Source organism: Pongo pygmaeus, chromosome X (genome assembly GCF_028885625.2).
Source record: "Pongo pygmaeus isolate AG05252 chromosome X, NHGRI_mPonPyg2-v2.0_pri, whole genome shotgun sequence".
Taxonomy (NCBI): domain Eukaryota; kingdom Metazoa; phylum Chordata; class Mammalia; order Primates; family Hominidae; genus Pongo; species Pongo pygmaeus.
The window spans coordinates 54,542,564-54,560,067 of record NC_072396.2 but is presented as its reverse complement, the minus strand read 5'-3'; the positions used below and the strand labels follow the sequence as shown (position 1 = coordinate 54,560,067).

The following is a 17,504-nucleotide window of genomic DNA, read 5'->3' as shown; positions in this document are numbered from 1 at the left end:
GATTCTCCTGCCTCGGCCTCCCGAGTAGATTACAGGCGCGCACCACCATGCCCGGCTAATTTTTATATTTTTAGTAGAGACAGGGTTTCACCATGCTGATCAGGCTGGTCTGAAGCTCCTGACCGCGTGATATACCCACCTCGGCCTCCCAAAGTGCTGGGATTACAGGTGTGAGCCACCACACCTGGCCCAGATACAGTACTTTTCATTTCTAAAATTTTCTTTTGTTTCTTGTGTATTTCTTTGCTGAGAATTTCTATTTCCTATTTTTGTGTCAAGCATGTTTGGAATTGCTCACTAAGGTATTCTTATGATGATTTCTTATGATGATTTCTTTCAAATTCTTGTTATATGATTCTATATTTGTCTAACCATATATTGTCTTACGTATATTGGATTGTCTGTTGTTTTACAAGTCTGTTTTTCTCTTCAATTATCAATATTATTGATATGATTTCATTGGCTTTTTAGAATGTTTAATACATGGTGAGGCAGGTCATTCACTCCCACCCAACTCCCACCCCCATCTGCTTTTCTCTTTTATAGTTTTCTGTTCCCAGGCATTTATTCATCCATCTTTGAATCCTTTGCCTGGTCTAGTCCATAATGACTTTTCTATACTGGGCATTTAGTAACTGATGGATTGAATTTGCCCATTAGCGGTTTGAGTTAATTAGTTGACATCTTGGTAGAAATGCCCACACACCGGGTGCAATGTACTTAGGGCCACAAGCATTGAGTGTCTACTGTGTGCCCTAGCATTGGGCTAAGTGCTAAGGACAAAAGATTGATAGGCTGTTTCAGTATAATATTCTACTAGCCACAATAGCACCAATAGGGGTATTCACCACTAGTTTTGGAAGCACAGAGAAGAGCGCTTAGTCTAGCCAGAGGTTCGTGAAAATCTTAGGAGAGCGACACTAGAAGGGTGAGTAGGGATTAACTAAGAAAAGAAAGACAGGAATGGCATTTCAGACATAGGGAAAGGTGGAAGCAAACCAAAACTGTGTGAAGCAGCTTATGGATACTAGAGCTTAAAGAGCAAGGGCTGGGGTAGATGAAAGTGAAAAGGTAGGCCGACTGAACTTACCACAGAGGCGATTGAGGGCCATTGAAGGTTTATTTGTTTATTTAGTTTCTAATGAAATATTTCAGATGTACCAAAAGATATAAAGAATAATATAGGCCGGGCGCAGTGGCTCACGCCTGTCGCTGAGGCTGGAGTGCAATGGTGCGATCTCGGCTCACTGCAACCTCCGCCTCCCGGGTTCAAGTGATTCTCCTGCCTCAGCCTCCCGAGTAGCTGGGATTACAGGTGCCTGCCACCATGCCCAGCTAGTTTTTGTATTTTTAGTAGAGACGGGGTTCACCATGTTGGTCAGGCTGGTCTCAAACTCCTGACCTCAAGTGACCCGCCCGCCTTGGCCTCCCAAAGTGCTGGGATTACAGGCATGAGCCACTGTGCCCGACCCTAATTTATATTTTAGATATATCGTTTAGGATTGGATGTGAAGGATAGATTTGAGATTATTGTAGAGCAGTGGTTTACAAACAGTTGGTATTCCTTTATACCCTTAAAAACTATTAAGGACTCAGAAGAGCTTTTTATTATGTGGTTTATATTTATCAATTTTTACCATATAAAATAGAAAATTTAAAAGTACTTGTTAATTTATTAAAAAATAATTATAAGCCCATTACATGTTAGCATGAATAAAAGTTTTTTATGAAAACTGTTTTCAAAAATGTTTAGTGGGAAGAGTGACATTGTTTTACATCTTTGCAAATCTCTATAATATCTAGGTTAATCAAAAATTGTTAGATCCCCAGACCTGCTTTTGCTTTCATTCTGTTGGATGTCACATCATGTACTTCCTGGAAAACTCCACTGTATACCCATGAGAATAAGGGTGAAAAAGGCAAAGAACACCATAATATTCTCATGAATATAGTTCTGAGTGGCATCTCAGCTTCTCTGAAAGAGTCTCGGGGAGCCTAAGGATTCCTTGGACCACACCTTGAGAACATCTGGTGTTGGGGAGCCAGTTTGGAGGCTAACTGCTCTTAAGGAGTTGGGTTTGAGATGAGTAGGTAGTGGAGATAACCAGAGGAAGAAAGGCCCTCTTCCAGCTTTGATTTTGCCTTGTTACACTACAGGGTGGATCCATGCTGTGCTGACGCCTGTGGACTGCCTTGCCTTTGGAGGGAACTTCTTACACAGCCTTAACATCGAGATGCAGCTCAAGTGAGTCCTGAAACTGGTGATTCCATGTTAGCCATTCCTGTCTGCTACAGTGAGGAGTATAATGTAGAAGGAGGGGAGATGGCCAGAAAGGAATGGTTCCTCGTTCCTGATCATGTTCAGCTGAAGATTAACACCTTTTCTGCACTTACTAGTAATTTGACTTTGGGCAAGTTATATAACCTTTGAGCCCAGGTTTCCTAATGTATAAAGTCAGATCTTGCAGAGTCGTTTTGAGGATTAGAGATACAAAGCATCCAGAACAAAACCTGATTCATAGTAGGTGCTCAGTAAATGAATCCTTGTTTTTGTTGTTGTGTTTCCTCCTTCTAGAGCCTATGAGATTGAGAAGCGGCTGAGCACAGCAGACCTCTTCAGATTCCCCAACTTTGAGACCATCTGTTGGTATGTGGGAAAGCACATCCTGGACATCTTTCGCGGTATGGAGCCCTTTGCCAACTGTCCTTTTTGCCCCTCTCCCCTGAGTGAATGAGTATGTGTGTATGTGTAAGTAACGCAGTCAAGACATGATACTATTTCATTACCAGAAAGATCTCAGTATGTAAATTAAAATCATGTTGTGTACCTTAAATATGTTCAATTTTTAAAAAGTGATAATTAGTGCTTTAAAAAAAATCTCCCTAGTACTACCCGCCCAGCCCCCAGCCCCTTCTTTTTTGAGGCAGGATTTCACTCAGTCACCCAGGCTGGAGTGCAGTGGTGCGATCATGGCTCATTGCAGCTTCAAACTCCTGGGCTCAGGCAATCCTCCTGCCTCAGTTTGCCGAGTAGCTAAGACTACAGGCATGGGCCCCCACACCTGGCTAATTTTGTAATTTTTTTGTACGAACAGGGTCTTGTTATGTTGACCAGACTGGTCTCAAACTCCTGGCCTCAAGCGATTCTCCCACCTCAGACTCCTTTTGCTGGGGTTACAGGCATGAACCACAGTACCCAGCAATGCTACCCCTTTATAGTTTCACCCACTCTCCCCCCCGTACCATCCATAACTTCTGGAAACCACTAATCTGTTTTCCATTTCTATAATTTTGTAATTTTTTTTTTCTTTTTTTTCTTTTTCCAAGACACAGTCTCACTCTTGTCACCCAGGCTGGAGTGCAGTGGCGTGATCTTGGCTCACTGCAACCTCCACCTCCTGGGTTCAAGCTTCACCTACCTCAGCCTTCTGAGTAGCTGGGATTACAGACACCCGCCGCCACACTTGGCTAGTTTTTGTACTTTTTTTTTTTTCTTTTTCTTTTTTTTTGAGATAGAGTCTCGCTCTGTCACCAGGCTGGAGTGCAGTGGTGCAGTCTCTGCTCACTTCAAACTCCGCCTCCCGGGTTCAAGCGGTTCTCCTGCTTCAGCCTCCAGAGTAGCTGGGACTATAGGCACGCACCGCTATGCCCAGCTAATTTTTGTATTTTTAGTAGAGACGGGGTTTCACCATGTTGGCCAGGATGGTCTCAATCTCTTGACCTCATGAGCCGCCCGCCTCAGTCTCCCAATGTGCTGGGATTACAGGCGTGAGCCACCACGCCTGGCCAAATTTTGTCATTTCAAGAATATTGTATAAATGGAATCATATAGTATGTGACCTTCTCAGATTCACTTTTTTACTCAGCATAGTACATGGCAAGGCATGGATTTTAACCTTTTTGTTTAGCAAGTGTGACTGAAAATACTGCATCACAGTGAAATGATCTCTATTTCCTGCTGGTTAAGATAAAAAGCTCAATTTGGATAGTCTGAGAGTTTCCTGGATCTGCTTCCCCTGGGGATAAGGCCCAGTCCTGACCGTCCTGGCATCATTGTTTTGGTTCCTGGGCGTTAGCCCAGTTGGAAGCCACTTTACTTACTGGGTTTCCTCTTTCCTGGTCTGATCCAGAATAGAATGGGTCCCTTACTTAGGCCTGAGATTCTTCAAGTTGACTTGGCCAGGAGAAATCAGTATTGATAAGTTACAAAGAATCTCAGGGGCCGTGAGTACAGCCTCGTAGCCAATACCTCAAGCTCTTATTCTGCCACCTAGACTGTCACTTAAGTGTTCAATCAGATGCTGGATGACTAACTGCTCATTACTTATTCTAAACAGCTTGGTTCAGTAGAAAATTATTTGTAGAGCGTAAATCTGGCTGTTTGTAGTAGCCTCCTGACATAAGGCAGAACACAGCTAATCCATCTTTTACATTAATGGCCCTAAAGTCTGTGTAGGTGGAACTCATAGTCCTTCTGAGTGTTCTCATTTTGAAACCCAGGAGGCACAGTAATGTCATGGAAGGGGCACAAGCCTCAGATTCAAATACACATGGTTTTAGTTATGGCTCTAGCACTTGCTAGGTGTGTGCCCTGGGTCTTGACTTTGCCTCTCTGAACCTCAATTTCCTGGGCTGTATAATGAAGATAATACCTTGCTTACAGGATAGGTATAAGTGTTAAATGAGATAATAGATATCACATTCCTAGCACTTAGTAGGTACTTAGTAAGTGAACACTATCAGAAGAACTGAGATCTGCAGTTGTGCTCAGAACCTTGAGCATTTTCTCTGATTGTCTTAACAAAAGTCCCAAGTCCTTCACTTTCCTGCATGGCTTTGTTGACACTCTGCTTTCCTCTTTCCTCCTTTAGGTTTGCGAGAGAACAGGAGACACCCTGCCTCCTACCTGGTCCATGGTGGCAAAGCCTTGAACTTGGCCTTTAGAGCCTGGACAAGGAAAGAAGTAAATATGCATATTTCTCTACCTCCTCTGGAGTTTTGCCCTTTGTAGGGACTGGATTTGGGTAGATGTTTTGGAGAGACAGAAGAGACCAGAGAAGCTTGTGGGTTCCTGGGTGTAGAGTGGAGGTCTGGGCTAGGATTCCTTAGATTACATTTTAAAATCTTTCTTTCTGATGATAAAAAGTAATACAACATTACACTAGAGAATTAGAAAAATGAGGAAAAGTATAAAGAAGGAAAATTATCACCTGTGATTTTTACACTGAGCGGGAACTGCTATTAACACTTGCGTACATTTCCTTCTGGTCTTTTTTATGTGCATTTTAAAAACATAATTACTGTCACACTGTGTGGTTGACCCTTGAACAATGTGGAGGTTGGGGTGCAGACCCTCCCCCCCAATGCAGTCAAAAATCGACATATAACTTTTGCCTCCCTAAAACCTTAACTGCTAACAGCCTACTGTTGACCAGAAGCCTTACAAGTAACATAGTCAACACATATTTTGTATATGTTATTTGTGTTGTATACTGTATTATTACAATAAAGTAAGCTGAAAACATATGTTTACTGTTCATAAAGTGGAAGTGGATCCTCATAAAGACCTTCATCCTTGTCTTCACATGGAGTAGGCTGAGGAGGAAGAAAAAGGAGAGGGGTTGGTCTTGCTGTCCCGGGTGGCAGAGGCAGAAGAAAATCTGCATATAAATGGACCCATACATTTCAAACCCATGTTGTTCAAGGGTCAACTGTATATCCAATTTTGTGTTTGAATCTATTGGTTTATCTTAATTTTCCTGTGTCACCAAAGTTCTCCAGAAACATTTAATAGTTATGTGATATTCTTTTGCAGGAATGTACCATCCTTGCCTAACTAATTGCTTATTGCTGCTTCCTTTTTATTTCTTTGAGGGGATAGTTTTAAAGAATCAGACAGTAAATATCAGTCTTTGTCTCTCATTTCTTGATTGTTTCTTCAGGATAGATTCCTGGAAGAACAATTACTGAATCAAAGTATATGAAAAAATGTAAGGCTCTTGATGCATACTGCCAAAGTGGGTTTTAGAAATGTACGAATCTCCATTTATCCAACTGAACACTAATCAGCTATAAAAAAAAAATAAGAAAGCTCTATATGTACTGATTTGGAAAGATCTCCAGAATTTGTCAAGGTGCACAACTGTGTGTATAGTGTGCCACTTTATATGTAAAAAAGGGGAGAAATAAGAATTATCTTATTATATACTTGCCTGAATATATGATCTGGGATGTAGAAACGAATGAAAATGGTTACCTGTGGGAGTGGGATGATGGGATTGATGGCAGGGACAGGGTAGGAATGAAGCTTTTCAATATCATTTTATTTTATTTTATTTTATTTTATTTTATTTATTTATTTATTTATGAGACAGAGCCTCACTCTGTCACCCAGGCTGGAGTGCAGTGGCACGATCTCAGCTCACTGCAGCCTCTGCCTCCCAGGTTCAAGTGATTCTCGTGCTTCAGCCTCCTGAGTAGCTGGGATTACAGGCATGTGCCACCACGCCTGGCTGATTTTTATATTTTTAATAGAGACGGGGTTTCACCACGTTGGCCAGGCTGGTCTCGAACTCCTGACCTCAAGTGATCCATCCACCTCAGCCTCCCAAAGTGTTGGGATTACAGGCATGAGCCACCACACCTGGCCTGCCTTTTTTTCCTAATGTAAGCCTTTAGCTGTTAATTTCCTTCTTAGCACCAATATTTGATTTTTGACCTATGTGAACGAATTAACTTTTCAGAATAGTGAATTTAAAAAACACACCAAGAAATCAAGAAAAGAAGAAATGTCAACATGTAATCTTAGGCTTTAGATACTCCCTTTCCCGTGTATACTGTGACCAAAGGTCACTGCACTGCAGGCTTAACTTGTACAATCTCCTTAGTTCCTGTTGCCAACCTTCCCCTCAGATATTCTTGGATTTCATATTTTGAGCCTTCCCTTGCTCCCTGGGCTCACCTACACCTGGACCTTAGCCTGTGATTCTGTTTCTCCACACCTCTCAGGTGTGGCTACCTTGGGTTTCATCTCTAACCCCTCCCATGGAGTGAACTTTAGAGTGACTGTGTCCCAAAAACACCAAAAGGGAGGTGGGTGTGGCCCAAGCACTCATAACTCAGGATGGACCCAGGGACCAAGGGATGGCCCCAAACAGAGTGATCAGTGGGAGCTGGAGTAGAGTAGAACGTAGTTCTGAGAAGCCCATGCTCATGGAAGGAGTCTTTTGTGAAGTGTAGATGATTTGTAGGGGAGGAACCTGCTCCCTTACCTTTCCAGAGACCCTGGTCTGGGAAGGAGGAAGCCATAAGATTATCTAGCTGGGTCACATGGTTTCTCAGCTCCCTATCTAGCCACCAAAATAAATTCCACCAGATAGATGAGAAGAGTTAAAGGGAAAAAAGAGAATTAAACCACGAGAAACAAAGAAATGCTGAGGAATTTTTTATCAGCCCTCTGGATACAGAAATAAAGTGAAAAGTGGTAGAAAAAAATCAGAAAGGAAAACCTTGAGATCTACATAAAAATGTAAATCTTAGTACTCAAAAAGAGGGCAAACGAAAGAGAGACAACTAACAGGGATCGCTCTGGGTTGCTGTTGAGCTAGCTGTGGGCCAGCAGCTGCTCAGCACAGAGTTCTTTCCTCACAAGTGGAGAGGCTGGTTTGTCCCCACTGATCTCCCTGAGGTCCTTGACTTTTTTGAGGGGTGTGGCCCAAACCCACAACTTAGTTCCTTGTACCTCTTGATACTGTCTTTTATTAGATAGATGTTTTACAAATATTTTCTCTCAGTCTGTGGCTTACAAAGTAGCAGAGGTGCTGAAATAGAGGTTTTTCAAAAAGAAGTTTTGCTTTTTAAGTCCAGTTGATCAACTTTTTTCTTTTCTGGTCCGTGCTTATGTCCTATCTAAGAAATCTTTGCCTAACTGAAGGCCACAAAGAACTTCTCCTCTGTCTAAAGCAGGGGTTTCCGGCCAGGGTGCAGTGGCTCACGCCCGTAATCCCAGCACTTTGGGAGGCCGAGGCGGGTGGATCACCTGAGGTCAGGAGTTTGAGACCAGCCTGGCCAACATGGCGAAACCCCATCTGCACTAAAAATACAAAAATCAGCCAGGCGTGGTGGCACATGCCTGTAATCCCAGCTACTGGGGAGGCTGAGGCATGAGAATTGCTTGAACCCAGGGGGTGAAGGTTGCAGTGAGCCGAGACCACCACACCACTGAACTCCAGCCTGGGTGGCAGAGTAAGACTCTGTCTCAAGAAAATAGTAAGAAGTAAATAAAATATAGCAAGGGTTTCCAACCTTTTGGCTTCCCTGGGCCACCTTGGAAGAAAAATTGTCTTGGGCCACACATAACGATCGCTGATGAGCTAAAAAAAAAAAAAAAAAAAAAAAAAAAATTACAAAAAATATCATAGGCTGGGTGCAGTGACTCATGCCTGTAATCCCAGCACTTTGGAGGCCAAGGCGGGTGGATCACCTGAGGTCAGGAGTTTGAGACCAGCCTGGCCAACATGGTGAAACCCCGTATCTACTAAAAATACAAAAAATTAGCTGGGCTTAGTGGCTTACTCCTTTAGTCCCAGCTACTGGGGAGGCTGAGGCAGGAGAATTGCTTGAACCCGGGAGGCGGGGGTTGCAGCAAGCCGAGATGGTGCCATTGCACTTCAGCCTGGGCAACAATAGTGAAACTCCATCTCAAAAAAAAAAAAGTCTCATAATGTTTTAAGAAAGTTTACTAATTTGTGTTGAGTTGCATTCAAAGCCATCTTGGGCAGTGGGTTGGACGAGCATGGTCTAAAGGGTGTATAGTTTTAGGTTTTACATTTAGGTCTATGATCCATTTTAAGTTTGTGTTTTTGTGTTTGTGTGTATGGTGCAAGATAGGGATTGAGGTTTGTTTTTTTTTTGTTTTTTTTTGTTTTTTTTGCATGTGGGTATCCAACTGGTCCAGAATCATTTGTTGAAAAGACTACCGTTTCTCCATTGAATTGCCTTGGCATATTTTGTCCAAATTCAGTTGTCTCTTTATGCGTGGGTTTATTCCTCATGCCTCTTGTTTGACAGGCTCTGCCAGACCACGAGGATGAGATCCCAGAGACAGTGCGAACCGTACAGCTCATTAAAGATCTGGCCAGGGAGATCCGCCTGGTGGAAGTAAGGAGCATGGGGCAGGGAAGAGAAGGCATTTGGAAAGGCCTTGAGGCTCAAGTGGCAGGTTAGGCCTCTGCAGTTAGCATGAGAGCCCAGGGGAAGGGTCGGGAAGACCCTACCAAAGACCCAATTCATTCGTTCAGATAATTATTACTGTGTTTCAAGTGTGCCGCACGTTGGGCTAGGCTCTTAAAATACATAAATAATGCCTGCCCACAAAGAACTCAGCCTAGTAGAGGACCCTGAGCAAAGTTAACCTCTTTGAGTTTCAGTTTCCTCATCTCTAAAATGGGGATAATTGTACCTACTCGAGGATTGTTAAAAGGATTAAATAAGGTAATGTGGGTTGAGCACAAAAATAGGGTGCTTGGCACACAGTAGGTGCACAATAAATTCTGACGGTGGGTCATGGTGGTGGGTGGTGGTGGTAGTTGTAGTTGTTGATATTATTAATATTTTGACTCAGTCTCTGCATTCTGCAAAATGACAGTTCTCTCGGGGTGAAGATGATTACAAAGCCATGTTTCAACAGGTGGCATATACCACGAGGCAGTAAGGTATAGTGGTAAGAGATTCAGAGAAACCTGGGTTCTGGTTCCTGCTCTGTCACTTGCAAGCCTTTCAGAGCCTCAGTTTCCTCATCTGTAAAGTGAGGATAACACCAACCTTTCAGGATTTTGTTAGGATCAAAAGCTAATATATGTAGAGCCCCTCGCACAGTGCCTGGCAGAGTAAGTACTCAATAAATGTGAGCCATTGTTATTAGTAGACTTTAATAGCAAAGAGAGAAGTTGGTGTGGGATGGTGAAGTAGCAGAGGCACCAGAGGAGAATTCCTTTGAGCTCAGAAGCTGTAAAGTTTTATTTAGTGCCCAGGATATATACATCCATGCTGAAGGGTGGTCAAAGTGAGCTGGGAAGTTGTACTTCTAGCCTCAATGCTTGCAGCATGTTTCACTGCCTACACCATAGCTTAACAGTGTCCACCTCCTACCTCTCATTTTCCTCCAGTCCCATCTGTCAAAATCATTCAGGATAGTTAAAGGCCTACCTTTTCTCCAGCGCCTCCCACTTAAACCACAAAACGCTGGGCTGGTTGGAAGAGGACTTAGAGATAGATTTTATGTGGTCCATGGGCTTTCAAATGTTTTAAAGCAGTGGAGTCCTTTTTTTAAAATGACATCTTAGGTGGAAGCCCAATATTCAAAGCATAGCTGCTTTGAATAAGATGAAGGTGGGAGGCCTAGGGCTCCGCTTGTTCTTCTCATTCGCCTTCTACCTTCCCCCGATTCTCGGGGCTCCTCCCAAGAAGCTCAAAGGAGCCACAGAACATCTTCAAAAATCACCTTTCCAATCTAGTCCTTTAATTTTACAGCTAAGCAAACAGTCTCAAATGGTCAGATAACTTTCCTGAGCTAGTTACAGAGCTAGCTAGTAGCAGAATTAGGACTAGAACCTCTGCTTCTAGAATTTGAATCACACAGATTAGTACTTGATTATTTTCTGTCTCATGTCAGCTACTTAATGGAGTATTTTCTCTCCAATTTTGACAGTAGTGCTTTGCTCGTCTTCTTACTTGTCAATGGCTGGGTAAAGAAATGCCACCCAATAAATTCTTGATGACTCATTATGTAAAAGCTAGGGTGTGCATATGTGGAGCATCTATAAGCCACTTCCATGGCAGTACCACCAGTACCAGGAACAGACCTCTGCTCTTAGTGTTGAGAGAACCCTTGAGTAAGCTCTAACCCCCTCATGTACTAACACTCTTGTAGGACATCTTCCAACAGAACGTTGGGAAGACGAGCAATATCTTTGGGCTGCAGAGGATCTTCCCAGCCGGCTCCATTCCCCTAACCAGGCCAGCCCATTCCACTTCAATGTCCATGTCCAGGCTGTCACTGCCCTCCAAAAATGGTTCAAAGAAGAAAGGCCTGAAGCCCAAGGAACTCTTCAAGAAGGCAGAGCGAAAGGGCAAGGAGAGTTCAGCCTTGGGGCCTGCTGGCCAGTTGAGCTATAATCTCATGGACACACACAGTCATCAGGCACTGAAGACAGGCTCTTTCCAGAAAGCAAAGGTGGGTGCTGGCCCATGGGTTCAGCCCAACCCTTTTGGGTGTCCCTTGGAAGAGCAGGGTTTCAAAAAGCAGGCTATCCTGTCTGGCTGCCATGTCCCTTAGAACTCCTGGTGTTTGGCTACCAGTCCCACTCATTTAATAGGCATTTATTGAGACCTTTTCTATGCTGGGCACTGTGATAGGTGCTGTGGATGTGACTCTCAAGAGGCTGACAGGCGAGTGAGAAAGACAGGCATAAAAACAAATGAGTGCAATCAAATATTGTGAATGCCACAATCAGGGGTGTGTGTGGGACCCTGAGATACAGAGGAGGGTTGATTCTGTCTGGGTAGGGAAGATTTTCAGGAGCTCTTTTTCAGAAAACATAACACTTAGCTGAATTTTGAAATGCTGGGGCGGGAATGAGATTTGGAAACATTGCGTGCGTCAGGTTGTAGTCTTGAGCAGGTCCTTGAGAAAAGCCCTCCACCAGGGCTCCATCTTGCCTCAAGATTGTGATTCTCTCCATGGGCATCTGAAGATGTGCCCCCTCTTTTTTAAGGGAACATGGTTCACAAGATTGATAGGTGTCCCCTGAACCAACCACACATTTTCAACCTCCTGCTCCTGTGATCAGTGGGGGTGTCGGGGGACAGTATAGCAGAAGGCCTTGGCTCAGGTGGTTTTGACAGTGAACTGAACCAGTGAAACCGGAGGGAACTTGCCATCGTGATTCCCATGGGAGTCCCAGACAGGTGACAGCTGAGCCTCCTACTTCTACAGTTCAACATCACTGGTGCCTGCTTGAATGACTCAGATGATGACTCACCAGACTTGGACCTGGATGGAAATGAGAGCCCATTGGCCCTATTGATGTCTAACGGCAGGTGAGGTGGGAAGGAGGAGCACAGAGGTACTGGGACTGTCAGTGGTAATATGCCACTGAGACAGGGCATGGAATTGGAATCTAGGGGTTGGGACATGGGTAGGAGGGACTGTACTTAGGGCAATACCTAGATATTATAATGTATCGTTGCTTAGTTCAGAGAACCATGGTGTGGTGTTGGAGGTGGGTAGAGGGAGAGGTCTGAAATCAAATTGGCAAGCCTGAGAAAGATTTTATCAGTTCTAGAAACTTCAGCAAGTCATTGGGAGAGAACCACTGGCAGCAGTAAGTATAGCATACTTACTAAAAGCATGCTTTTTCTACACCTTTTGACTTCCGATTAGATTTTTAGGAATTTAGTTTACAGAAATCCTTGCACACAAGTGTGTAATGATAAATGTTCAGTGTTCACTGCACCATTGTTTGTAATAGTAATTGGAAACATCCAAATGTTCTTCAATAAGGGCTAGATAAATAAATGATGGTACATCTATAGAATGGAATATCATGTAGCTGTTAAAAAGAATGAGACAGTTAAATATTGACACAGATGTTTAAGGTATATTTTTAAAATCAGGTTACAGAATAATACATAGGAATAGTTCCATTTTTACTTTTAAAAGGGCATGTATGCACATGTGTATATGTATGCACGTATGGAAAAGCCATATATAGACTTTTGTATTTTTTGAAGAGGTTTAAAAATGCAATATACAAGCGTTAGAAATAAAACAGTGTGAAAGAGCACACAGTGAAAAATCTCACACCCATCTCTCTTTCCCTGTTACCTTCCCATGGACAACCAATGTCAGTGGTTTCCTTCCAGAGATATGTATGTACATTTAGGCAAATAAATAGTGTGTTATATATAAGTAAATACCTTTAAAAAAAAAAATAGAGATGGAGTCTCTGTTATTGCCCAGGCTGAGCTCTAACTCCTAGACTCAGGTGATCCTCCCACTTCGGCTTCCAAAGTGCTGGGATTACAGGTGTGAGCCACCTTGCCTGGCCTAGTTACATATTTTATAGTTGTTATAACAAGTGTTTTTTTTTTTTTTTTTTTGAGACAGAGTCTCACTCTGTTACCCAGGCTGGAGTGCAGTGGTGCGATCTCGGCTCACTGCAACTTCTGCCCCCTCGGTTCAAGTGATTCTCGTGTCTCAGCCTCCCAAATAGCTGGGACTGCAGGTGCATGCCACTGCGCCCAGCTAATTTTTGTATTTTCAGTAGACAGGGTTTCCGCATGTTGGCCAGGCTGGTCTCGAACTCCTGGCCTCGAGTGATCCGCCCGCCTCGGTCTCCCAAAGTGCTGGGATTACAGGCATGAGCCACCGTGCCTGGCCTTGTTATACCAAGTTTTTAACAGTGGTTATCCCTGGAAAGTACAATAGGGAAGGTAAGAGCAAATTTTCACTTCAGTAGCATTTGAATTTTGTACAATGAGCACGTATTTACTTTTCTTTAAATATTTATTTACTTTAAATAATTTTAAAAGAACAAGTTCTAAAAGAATAAAATAAAAGCTGTTTACAACAAAATTATGGACTTGGGAATCAGGCAATCCGAGGTTTAAATCCCAGCTGTGACACATATTCAGTGTTCTGCTTTGGCAAACTAATGAACCTATCTGAGCTTCAGTGTCCTCATTATATGTATTCCATAGTTAAAACTTACCTTAGGGTTGTTGGAGGATTAAATGAGATAATATACATAGAACGTTAACCACAGGGCCTGCCATATAATTAATACTTAATAAATGGTAGTTCTTATAAATATGATGATGAAGATAGAGACAAAAGAATTCTCCATGAAGATGGTGATAATGTAGGTATGACCAGAATCTAAGAAGATTGTCAGAAACCCTGAAATACATAGAGGCAGGGGAAGGCAGTAAGGGCTATTTTCTAGATACTCAGAACACTAGACATCAGCAGTCAAGAGCCAAGTGCAGAGTATGAACGATGTAGGAACACAGACAACAAAAGTAGCTTAATAGCCTCCTCGTAGGAAAAGGTTACCTTCAGGTCCATCTGGGCCCATCTGGGTGGAAAATAACGGAAAAAGGAGTGAGAGTAGGGCAGATTCTGAAAGCAACAGAGCTATTCTTGGGGTTTGAGAATCCAGTTACTAAAGTGTAAGATTAGAGAGACCGTTGAATATTGCCTTTGTCCAGAACTCATGATAGGTCTCCTGGAAAAGAGAAAATTCAGAGTCCTAGGAGTCTAGCCTATAATGGCTATTGAAGGTACAATAAGACATTTCCTGCCCCTGCCCCACCCCCAGCAGTCCTTCTTGTGCTGCTGCCTATTACCCGCTGCAGCTGTCAGAAGCTGTTAAGTGAACCCAGATAGTCAAAGTATAGAAATATTTACAGATGACGTGATGCTATGTCTGGGCTTCTCTCCAAACTCGGTGTTTTGCAGAGAGTGAGGTGTAGATGAAACAAGACTGGCTGTGTTGATAATTGCGGAAACTTAGCTGAGTGATAGGTATATGAGAATTAATTCTACTTTTATATTTTTGTGTGTTTGAAATTTTTCTTCAAAATTTTTTTAAAAATTATTAGAGACAGGGTCTTGCTGTATTGCCTGGGCTCAAGCAGTTCTCTTGTCTCAGCCTCTTGAGTTAGCTGATACTACAGACATGCACTACCACAACCCAGCTGAAATTTTTAATTATTAGAAGTTAATAAAAGATCAGGGCATACATAGCTGTCATTTATTGAGCATCTCCTCTGTGTCAAAGTCTATCTTAGCTGTTTATATACACTATTTTATTTAATGCTCACAACAACCCCAGAAGTAAGTAGTAGTATCCCCATTTTACTAAGGTGAAAACTAAGAGTCAGAGAACCTTATAATATTAGCTACATGGAGCAGTTGCCATGGATCAAGCTCTGTGTGAGCTCATTTAATCCTCAACCCTCTGAGGTGGAAAATAGGTCAGTTAAATGACAGCCAATTCACTGAAAGTCAATTTAACCAAATTACTAGTTGCTAAATGTATCAATGTACTGATTTACCAAAAACATGTTTCTTTTTAACTGGTTATGAGGTTTTTTCCAGCAGTTTGTATTGGTTAATATCGTCTACTATGTGTAACAGGATTATCTAAGCCACTTTTGAGTCCTGGACAAAGGCAGTGTTCATTTTAACCAGCAATCATGAGTGTCTTCACTTACTGGCCAACGTTTGTTATTTTTTTTTTCTTTTTGACTATAGCCATTGAGGTTTTTTCCAGCAGTTTATATTGGTTAATATCGTCTACTATGTGTAACAAGATTAAGCCACTTTTGAGTTCTGGACAAAGGCAATGTTCCTTTCAACCAGCAATCATGAGTTTCTTCACTTACTGGCCAACATTTGTTATTTTTTTTTTCTTTTTGACTATAGCCATTCTGGTGGATGTAAAGTGTTAACTCATTGTATGTGTTTTTTAAAAAATAAAAACTGTGGCCCGGTGCAGTGGCTCACACCTGTAATCCCAACACTTTGGGAGGCCAGGGTGGGCGGATCACTTGTTAGGAGTTTGAGACCAGCCTGGCCAACATGACGAAACCCTTGTCTCTACTAAAATCATAAAAATTAGCCAGACATGGTGGTGGGTGCCTGTAATCCCAGCTACTTGGGAGGCTGAGACAGGAGAATTGCTTGAACCTAGGAGGTGGGAGGTTGCAGTGAGCCGAGATCATGCCACTGTACTCCAGCCTGGGCGACAGAGCAAGACTCCATCTCAAAAAGAAAAAAAAAAAAAGCAAATATAAAAATTGTCTATATTTAAGGTATACAATGTGATATTTGATAAAATCTATACTATGAAATGATTATGCCAGTAAAGCTGATTAACATATGCATCACTTCACATACTTACCATTTTTGTGTGTGTTTGTGGTGAGAACACATAGGTCTATTCTCTCGTGAAATTTCAAGTATACAATACAGTATTTTCTTTTTTTTTGAGACGGAGTCTTGCTGAGGCAAGAGAATTACTTGAACCTGGGAGGCGGAGGTTGCCGTGAGCTGAGATCACGCCATTGAACTCCAGCCTGGGCGACAGAGCAAGACTCTGTCTCAGGAAAAAAAAAAAAATCTGGATACAAATCCTTTGCCAGATAAACGATTTCCAAATACTTTCTCCCAGTCTGTGGCTTATATTTTATTTCCTTAATGGTTTCTTTTGAAATACAAAAATTTTTAATTTTACTTAATCCCAGGTCATAATGATATTTTTCTGTGTTTTACTCTAGTTTTATAGTTTTAGGTTTTACATTTAGATCTATGATGCATTTTAAGTTAATTTTTGTATATGATGTGAGATAAGGGTCCACATTTATTTCTTTGTATCCATTTTTCTCAGCAACTTCTACTGAAAAAAACCATCCTTTCCCCCACTGAGCTGCTTTAGCACCTTTTGTCAAAAATCATTTGATCGTAAATTTAAGGGTTTATTCGGAACTCTTTTCCACTGATCTGTATGTCTGTCTTTATGCTGGTATCGCATTGCCTTGATTACCATAGCTTCAGAGTAAATTTTGGAGTTGAGCAGTATAAGTCCTCCAATGTTGTTCTTTTTCAAAATTATTTTGGCTGTGTTAGGTCCTTTATATGTCCATGTACGTTTTACTATCAACTTTTTATTTAAAAAGCTGGCTGGATTTTGATAGGGATTGTATTGAATCTGTAGGTCAATGTAGAGAGAATTGCAATCTTGCTAGCGACTAACAATATTGCTAGTGACTGTTTTTATGTTCTCCTTCCCTTCAGTACGAAAAGGGTGAAGAGTTTATCCAAATCTCGGCGAACCAAGATAGCAAAGAAGGTAGACAAGGCTAGGCTGATGGCAGAACAGGTGATGGAAGACGAGTTTGACTTGGATTCAGATGATGAGCTGCAGATTGACGAGAGATTGGGAAAGGAGAAGGCAACCCTGATAATAAGACCAAGTGTGTGTCTGTTCTTTCTTTTCCTCCCCTGCCCGGTTTGTTTGTTTTGAGACTGAGTTTTGCTCTTGTTGCCTAGGCTGGAGTGCAATGGCGTGATCTTGGCTCACTGCAACCTCCGCCTCCCGGGTTCAAGTGATTCTCCTGCCTCAGCCTCCTGAGTAGCTGGGATTACAGGCATGTGCCACCATGCCTGGCTAATTTTGTATTTTTAGTAGAGATGGGATTTCACTATGTTGATCAGGCTGGTCTGGAACTCCTGACCTCAGGTGATCCGCCCACCTCAGCCTCCCAAAGTGCTAGGATTACAGGTGCAAGCCACCATGCCCAGCCCTTGCCTGTTTTATATTTGTTTTTGGCCCTCTTGATAGATTTAAGACCTTAGGCCTGAGCTTGTTGACATTTTGCTATACTATGTTCTATAGGCCTTCATTGTTTCCTTTGTTCTAAAGATTTATTTATCACCT

At 42.3% G+C, this 17,504-nt stretch overlaps 1 protein-coding gene across 7 annotated transcripts in view; it reads left to right on the top strand.

The window, feature by feature from the left end:
• The window catches only part of PHF8 (PHD finger protein 8), a 103,182-nt gene that overhangs the window by 39,935 nt on the left and 45,743 nt on the right, over positions 1-17,504 (top strand). For 3 of the 7 annotated variants that reach the window (XM_063660514.1, XM_063660515.1, XM_063660516.1), the window contains exons 9-16: positions 2,158-2,245; positions 2,576-2,682; positions 4,872-4,963; positions 9,070-9,159; positions 10,931-11,233; positions 11,996-12,099; positions 12,339-12,383; positions 16,862-17,040. In XM_063660514.1, the coding sequence (XP_063516584.1) occupies positions 2,158-2,245; positions 2,576-2,682; positions 4,872-4,963; positions 9,070-9,159; positions 10,931-11,233; positions 11,996-12,099; positions 12,339-12,383; positions 16,862-17,040 (1,008 nt within the window). The remainder of the gene's footprint in view (positions 1-2,157; positions 2,246-2,575; positions 2,683-4,871; positions 4,964-9,069; positions 9,160-10,930; positions 11,234-11,995; positions 12,100-12,338; positions 12,384-16,861; positions 17,041-17,504) is intronic. The other 4 variants (XM_054471290.1, XM_054471289.2, XM_063660517.1 and 1 more) reach the window with 3 other exon arrangements.